Genomic DNA, 8246 nt, shown 5'->3' on the forward strand with positions numbered 1-8246 from the left:
CTGGTGTCTTCAAGTCCATCTTTATATTCTATTTCTCACAGTTGGGGAAAGGCATTCTCTCTTATGATTTAAGTTTACGTTTTGTATCAAAGCTCATTTAGGTTCCCCCAGCAATTTGGAGTTAATGTGAGGCATCATGCTAATTACGAGAAACGGCACAGGCTGGCTACATTAGCAAAAGCTAAGTGGCATGGGGAGGAAAATGAGAAGCAGTTTTTAAATGCCGCCGTGAAAACAAATAGAGATGTCTTGTAGTGTTTCCTCAACAGCAGTTTATAATTACCTCTCTTCAAGGCCTGTTTTAAGTGGACTTGTACCAGTAGCTTGAAAAGTAAACTCCCGAGGGGTGCGTTTGTTTAGACATGGCAGCAGGATCAGGGAGGAGCTGCTGTGTGGGAGCCTTCAGCACAGTGCGCTCCGGTGCCTTAGTCCTGAAGCCTCGAGTGGGCATGGGAAACCCTTGACTGCACAGCATTATGTCAGTTGGCTCTTGAGTAACAGATCACCCCCGAATTTGTGGCTAAGACGGCATTTATTAGTTCACCATTTCTGTGGGTCATGAATCCAGGGGCGGCTTAGCTGCGTCCTCTGGGTCTGGGTCTCTCCCAAAGCGACAGTCATTTGAAGGATTCAGTCTGTAACTCACTCGCATGATGGTTAGCTGGATTCTGCTCCTTGCGGGTTGTTGCACTGAGGTGTCAGCTTCTTGCATGCACTTGTCTGGAAGGCTCCCTCTGCTCCTTGCCGTGTGGGCCTCTCCACTGAGAACCTCACAGTGTGGCCCCTTGCTTCAGAAGGTGAGCGAGAGTGCTAAGGAGAAAGGAGGGCACAGTCTTTTACAACATAACCACAGAAGTGACATCCCATCACTTTTGCTGTATTCCACTCACCGGAAGCAAGCAACCAGGGCCAGCCCACTCTCAAGGGGAGGGGCAGACACAGAGCATGCATACCAGGTGTGGATGGTTGGAGCTAGGTCAGAAGTTGCCTGCCACAAGCAGGATGCCACATCCAGCCGATGGGCCCACAGTTAACTGTGATGTGGATGCTACAAATACTTGCAATGCTAAATACAGCCTTTGGAAGTACAGATTTGGAGGTATTGAATGTGGTCCCCTTTATGTATCAGATTGGCTGATAAGTGCTGAGCCATGCTCACCTGAGCCCCAGGAGAGCAAGCAAACAGGTTTTCAGGAATGGCTGAAGTTAGAGCTCCTGTCTAAAGTCATGCAACAGAGCGAAGATAAGCAGCCCTTTTTTAGCAGGATACTCTAAACACGGAGAACCAGAGGGCCCCTAGATTATATTTCATTTTGTCTTGTAAGGTTGTGATGGGTACTTTGTAGATCATTAGGGGGAAGGGACTCTGTGGATTGATTTATAAAGTTGCTATTAAGATCGTGGAATGGGAAGCTGTGCTTGTTTTAATGGTCCCCACACCCCTACTCCCAGCTTCCTGACTCCAAAGGTACATTTTCAGCAGTAAACTGAGTAAAGGGACATGAATTTGGATTATGTGACAAATGTTTAAGACATGAATTGAATTTCTCATTTTAATCTGACAAATTCTATTTTAAAATCCATATATCTTTTTTTTATGGAAATATGGTCGATTTACAATGTTGTGTTACTTTCTGGTGTACAGCAAAGTGATTCAGTTATATATATATATTTCAGATTGTTTTCCATTATAGTTTATTTCAAGATATTGAGTATAGCTCCCTGTGCTACACAGTAGGACCTTGTTGTTTATCTATTTTATATACAGTAGTTTGTATATTGTAATCCCAAACTCCCTCCCCCCTTTTCCCTGGTAACCATAAGTTTGTTTTCTACGTCTGTGAGTCTGTTTCCGTTCTGTAAATAAGTTCATTTGTATATTTTAGATTCCACATGTAAGTGATATCATATGGTATTTATCTTCCTCTGCCTGCCTTACTTCACTTAGTGTGATAATCTCTAGGTCCATCCATGTCACTGCAAATGGCATTATTTCATTCTTTTTTATGGCTGAGTAATAGTCCATTGTATAAATATATACACATCTTCTTTATCTTTCCATCTGTCTGTGGACGTTTAGGTTGCTTCCATGACTTGGCATTGTAAATAGTGCTGCTGTGAACATTGGGGTGTACGTATCTTTTCGAATTAGTTTCCTCCGGATATATGCCCAGTAGTGGGACTGCTGGGTCATACAGTAGTTCTATTATAAGTTTTTTAAGGACCCTCCATACTGTTCTCCATAGTGGCTGTACCAATTTACATTCCCACCAACAGTGTAGGAGGCTTCCCTTTTCTCCACATCCTCTCCAGCACAGAAAATCCAAATATCATTATAGGAAGAGTTCAGGTCTAGGTTTTCTTCCCCTGTTGCAGGTGAAGACCTCTTTTTGGTTGCTAAAGCTCCAATTTGGGAACTCAGGGATGAAATGTTACAATTCTTTTGTCCCAGTTGCTGTTGTTTGGCTTCTGGAGGACCTGTAAAGCCTGGATAAAATTCCCTCTGATAAACACTCCCGCGACACCCTCACATGCCCAGATGAAGCTCATGCAAACCTCAGTTACCACATGGATGCCTCCTGGTCCCTAAACTGTGTTTCCTACCTATGTCCCCAGCTGGGATAAGCACAGCACAAGGACAGAAACAGTTTGTCTTATACATCTTTGCATCCATAGCACGTAACAGGGTAACTGTACATAGCAGTTTTAAAAGAGTTTGAGTGGATAGATAAAGCTGCAGTCATATAGAATAAATGGTAGTAATTATTTATTATCCGTTTCCAAACTTTCACTATTAACTTTCTAAGGAAAACAGCGTATTGTTTTAACTAAAATAGTGTTACTTAGTATAAAGTGATGTGTGTCTCTAGAATCATAGAGATCAATAATACCCACCTCCTGACAAAGGCCAGACACGTTTTAAGCTTTTACTCCCCCATGTCCATCTTTAATCTTGCTCATAATTGATCCCAAGAGGATTTTCTTTATAAATTTACTTGTGTGACTATTACATTTTTCAGTTCCTCTGTTTTGTGTTTTTAATGCTTCAAGCCTCCGCTTTGTTGTTTAGGTGTGACTAGTAAAGCACTTTCATATTACCTTATATATTCAAATATTACTAATAATAATCATTCTTCGTAAGTGATATAAAGGAACCCTCTATTTGTCAGGCAGGAGGTGTGGGGTTAAGAAACCTGGAACAGGACATGGAATAAAGCCACACTCCCAGTTTTTTAAACCTTGCATAAAAAATTGAGTTTTGCTCACATATGGAAAAGTTTTTATGCCTTCTGGTATTATATTTGTTTTTCAACGTGGCAAACAAGGAACCCAAGTTATACCGACTTAGGTTAAGATTTCATGAGCTCAGGTCAGAGGCTGTGGAGTCAAGGGACTTAATGTAATCTGCACTGTGTACTCACATTGTATGTTTATATTCTTTGTTTATCAGTCTTTCTAAGGATTAGAGTATAATAGTCAAACAGCATCATAAGGTATCAGTCACGTTATCATTGTCATACAGCTTTTCTGGTGATAGAGGAGAGATGAGGAAGGGAGAAGTTTGATGGGGAAGAGAGGTCTTTATAAATATAAGTACATTTAATATTTTTAGTGTGCAGAATAATATAGCTCATCCAGTAACTAAGGCTAATTGTCCCTCTTTGCGAGCTGGTGAGAGAACTCTCTTGAATTTTTCCTGGACAGTTTATCATGTGTTGATGTTTAGTTATTCCAGCGTGCCCCACAATGATTTTTGTGTCCTGGATTTATAGGATTTCTCCTATATAGAAATCTGAAAAATGTGTGCTAACTCTAAGAAGTTCCCCCACTAAAACAAACATTTGATCTTGCCTTGAGCCTGTTATATCTTACAGTATCATCAGTAAAATCAGCTACTACATGTGGTAAATCAAGTTCACAGGGCTTGCAGTAAGTTCATCTCAGCTCAGAAATCCATAGCACAGCAGCGTAAATATCCATGTGTCACTTTTTCACACCACCTCTCACAAACAAGATATAAACTATCTCAAGAACCCATGGTTTTTCTAACGACTTGGAGTCACCTATGTGTACTGTATTCGTGACGTGCACATTTGCAGTTGGGGTCCACAGGAAGGACATCATTTCCTGGATCGAACCACAGAGTGCAAATATTGTGCCCTAAATAACACACTAGTTACTGTAAATGTCAGTAGAGGGAGTTTTTCCGACTTTGATTTAATGAAAGCCTACAGCAAAGCCAGCTGTTAGCACTTCTTAACTGCCTGTCAGAGCGAACACGAAGGTGGGGAGGGCTGAAAACATCTTTTCTGTATCTACTTTGGTCTAAGAATTAAGAGCGTTTTCAACAGGTGTTGCATAGCGACACGGGGGTCCTTTCCAGCTTGATGTCTTTTAGGTGGTGACTTTATAAGTTCTCCTCCAGGATGTGGACCTGGAGTTACATGAGGAGACTGTTGGGAAATTAACCTAGAGTTTGCGTCTTGAATCCTCTCACCTGCAAAATCAGCATTTTCGTTTTCTGGGCTCACCATGAGGGACAGTAAGAATAGAGGAGGGAGAAGGCACACTGAACACCGGTCCTCTCTTTGTCACTGACAGTATTACCAAACTAATTGTGAGCCATGTGTATTTTGACTGATATCATCTGCTCTTTCTGAACAAAGAAAACACTTGAAGCAAACACAGAGGGAGGAAAGTATGCAGCACTCGTTTCTGTAATTTTTGTCATCTTTAGAATGCATGTGTAAACATATGTGATTGTTAAGGGTCTTACGGCCTTGGAAATCCCTTTGACATTATGCTGGGTGGACTGAGGGGAGATCATCTTTCAAACGCAGGGGAAGTTTACAGTCTTATTATCTTGAAGAGGAGAAGAAAGTTTCTTCCTCAAATGATTTATAACTTGAAACATGTTGTCATGTTTTGGTAAGCCCACTTTATTAATTCCATCCTTCTCTGTGGCAAATTTTTAAAAATAAATGTACCACTGCAACCCAGTACTTTCTCAATAGCATATTGTACTTATAATAGCCTGATGGAAGTTGCTGGGTTTGGTTTAGTCATACAGAATGTGGAGCCAAGTTCTGAGTAAAACCTCTAATTGAATTACCTGCAAAGCACTGACAGACAGGCTTTCAGGACAGACAGAGCTTTGCTTTCCCCAGCAGAACTAGGTCATGTTTAAGTTGGCCTTGTAACTGTTAACTGGATTTTGCCAACGCTTACACCCTGGGCTCTGGTGGCTGCGGGGCCCCTTTCCTGCTCTCTATGAAAGCAGGAGGACTCATGCGGCATTATCTCCTTATTTTAGAGAAAACTGATTACAGATCAAGTTAAACGCAAGAGCCTTTGAAATAAGAATGCAAAGTATTCTTCTGTAGATTACCAACGTTCTTGCATGATTCTTTCTTTATTGTATTGCAAAGGAAAGACAGGTATAGGAAAGTAGCCCTTTCGATAGCAGTCAGTCAGTGTCAGTCTGAAAAGTATTTCTGTTTCATCTTCTGGGAAGAATTCATGAAAGAATTTACTGTGGCCCGTTTGCATTTGCAAATGAATAATCTGGTGGTGTTCTCTCCTTTCTCTCTTGCTCTCTCTTTTTGTCTTTTCCACAGCCTCTGCAATCCCAGATAACGGAAGACGGTCCTGTCTAAAGCTCAAAGTCTTTGTGCGACCAACAAGTAAGTTCACTAAAATGAGCTTCCGAGGGTGGCTTCACTGCGCATGCTCTATTGTGTGGTCTGGTTCACAGCGGTAAAACTTTTTTTTTTTTACTGTAAATCCTGTGTGGTATCTGTTTTGTATTATCAACATCCATGTTTCAGTTTTCATCAAATTTTTTCTCATTATTTTTCATGATGCCTTTATTTTAAGTACACAGCAGTTGCTAACTTGTTGTTTCTCAGACTGTTGTACGTGCACAGCAAATGGGAACAATATTGGCATTTGGATACATGCCACTGATTGTAAAACAGTCTCTCCATAAGTAAAAGGAAAAATTAGAAAGAAAAAAGAAAGAAGCGGGAGTTTAAGGGTGTCTTCACTAACATATTTGGCTGTTATCTCTATTTTTGTTATAGATAGCTGTATGAAAACTATAGGTGTTCATGATCGTGTTTTCGATGTTAACGACAAAGTAGAAAATTCATTAGAACCAGCAGGTTAGTATGCTTAGAGAATCTCTCTTAACAAATGCATCTCTCTCTGGTGCTTCAGTACTTTTTTTCCTTTCTTCCTCTCCGCATGTTTGCATGTTACAGTTGCTCTGCTTTTGCTCATTGCTAGCAACGCTAATATTACTTATATTCTACCTCATTCTTCCAGTATCTCTGTGTAATGCATGTTAGATAAATTATGACTTTTCTTTTTTTTTTGACATGGGTTTGATACAATGCAGTATCCTAGTATAGAAGCCCCGTCAGAAAGCTAAAAGTCTCACTACTTTTTTACCATATCCTCTGAGCATGCTGGTGAATTACTGTGACTATTAATGGATCTGTTTTCATGTAAGACAGAAAAAAATTTCTACTCTATGTGCTTATAAAACTTTACTTTTATATTATATCCAAATCTATGGATAAAAGTAATAAGACTATTGCACAAAATAGCAACTAATTCAACCTGTTTAGTTTTCTCTAGAAATTCACATGCATCATTGAACTGATCTAAAGGACTTCATTTTACTTCAAATATTATTTGTGCTGTTGTCAATAGAAATAGGTCTGGAGAAGCATAACCATGTTGCCTCCTAACACCACAAACTCATGCACCTGCTGCTCCCACAAACGTATCCGCAGTAGTCTGTCGAGCCAAACGTGATCCTTGATTACTGAGGCAAAACAAGTATCGAGGATAAGTGAATCTTTTCTACTACTTCTATCTTCCATACCCCCAAACTTTCCCATCACTATGAAGAAAAATAAAACCCACCAACGGGATCGTTGAAGCCTCTGTACTGCAGCATACTGTGGATAATGTAAACTCTCCACTTGGTTATAAATTCAATCTGGCTCTTTAACGCAGCTAGACTGATTATGAGGTGGGGGGAGCCCTCTATCCTCTGTTCACTGAGGAGTGTGCCTCAAAGCCCTTGTAAGCCCCCTCTTATGTAAACAGAGACTTTTTTTTCACCTATTTGCAGTAGGACTTACCTTTCTGATGGCCCTGGAAATTAAAAGGTTGTGAGGTCCACTTTATCCTTTGAGTACTGTTACTGGGACACACAGTCAATGAGCCTTAGGGAGACTTACCTTGAGTAAATGTGGTGCCTCAGGGCATACAATAGCTTCCACGTTGTAACTGACAGGAAGGGTTAGGCTTTTTCCCCAAGCACTCCTGTTTTTCTAAGGCAGGCATCTTATCTAGAGCACAGAGGAGAGGTGTGTACAATAAGCTCTCAGAGGCCTTAGTGGCTCCCCAGGGATCCGTTAGCTGCTTTAGAAAGTTGCAAGGAATGAGTGCTGACATGGAGACATTTTAATTGTGTTCTGGAAATCTGGAAGCATTACTGTGGCTTTTCAAGGTTCCAGACTCCTCACAAGCTTGAGGACTTGGGCCACCACAGGATCTGTGAGTGAGAATGAGATCTTTTAAGGACCCCAGAGTCTACAATCTTCCTTTTGTAACTTGCCCAGGCCATGCAGCTAGTTACACACAGATCCAGGTGTAATATTCATATTTCTCAACTCCCATTCCTACATTAGTATAAAAGGATTCTCTTACCATTGCTAGACATAGAGATGTCCACGGAGAGAACTTTTACTATCTTGGCTTTGTTCATAAGTCATGTGTAGGCTGACCGGCAGGGTTGGGCATGTTATAAAAGTTACCCTGAATTAAGAGTTTCTGATGTACACCGTTGCAGAATGTAGGCAGCGCTTTCCAGTAATCTTTTTTCCAGGTAAATTCCATTGCCTATGGGGAAAGCAAGAGGCTGTTTAGAAACATAACAGATTGCATGTTTTTCACTGGTAATGAAGAGGCACACTGAGGACTGTTCTGACATTAGGAAAACTACCTTTGAATTCAACTAATGATAAAATGCAAGATGCTAACATGCATTCATATGTGAACATATTTCACTGTCTTTGGGGAAACAGACTCTTTGTCAGTGAGCATTTAAGTCCATGATGGCCCCCAAATCTATACACCTGTAACTGATAGAAGTTTGCAAAGCTTTGACAGAATGTGGTCAGAGTGTGTGTGTGTGTGTGTGTGTGTGTGTGTGTGTGTGTGTGTGTGTG

General features: G+C 40.7%; 1 protein-coding gene across 2 annotated transcripts in view; it reads left to right on the plus strand.

The window, feature by feature from the left end:
* Positions 1-8246, plus strand: part of EFNA5 (ephrin A5) — a 278020-nt gene that overhangs the window by 262220 nt on the left and 7554 nt on the right. Inside the window, exons 3-4 of one of the 2 annotated variants that reach the window (XM_027100377.1) lie at positions 5619-5684; positions 6084-6164. In XM_027100377.1, the coding sequence (XP_026956178.1) occupies positions 5619-5684; positions 6084-6164 (147 nt within the window). The remainder of the gene's footprint in view (positions 1-5618; positions 5685-6083; positions 6165-8246) is intronic. The other variant, XM_027100379.1, reaches the window with a different exon arrangement.

This window comes from Aethalodelphis obliquidens, unplaced genomic scaffold (genome assembly GCF_003676395.1).
Source record: "Aethalodelphis obliquidens isolate GAN/ISIS:26980383/991018 unplaced genomic scaffold, ASM367639v1 scaffold4, whole genome shotgun sequence".
Taxonomy (NCBI): Eukaryota; Metazoa; Chordata; class Mammalia; order Artiodactyla; family Delphinidae; genus Aethalodelphis; species Aethalodelphis obliquidens.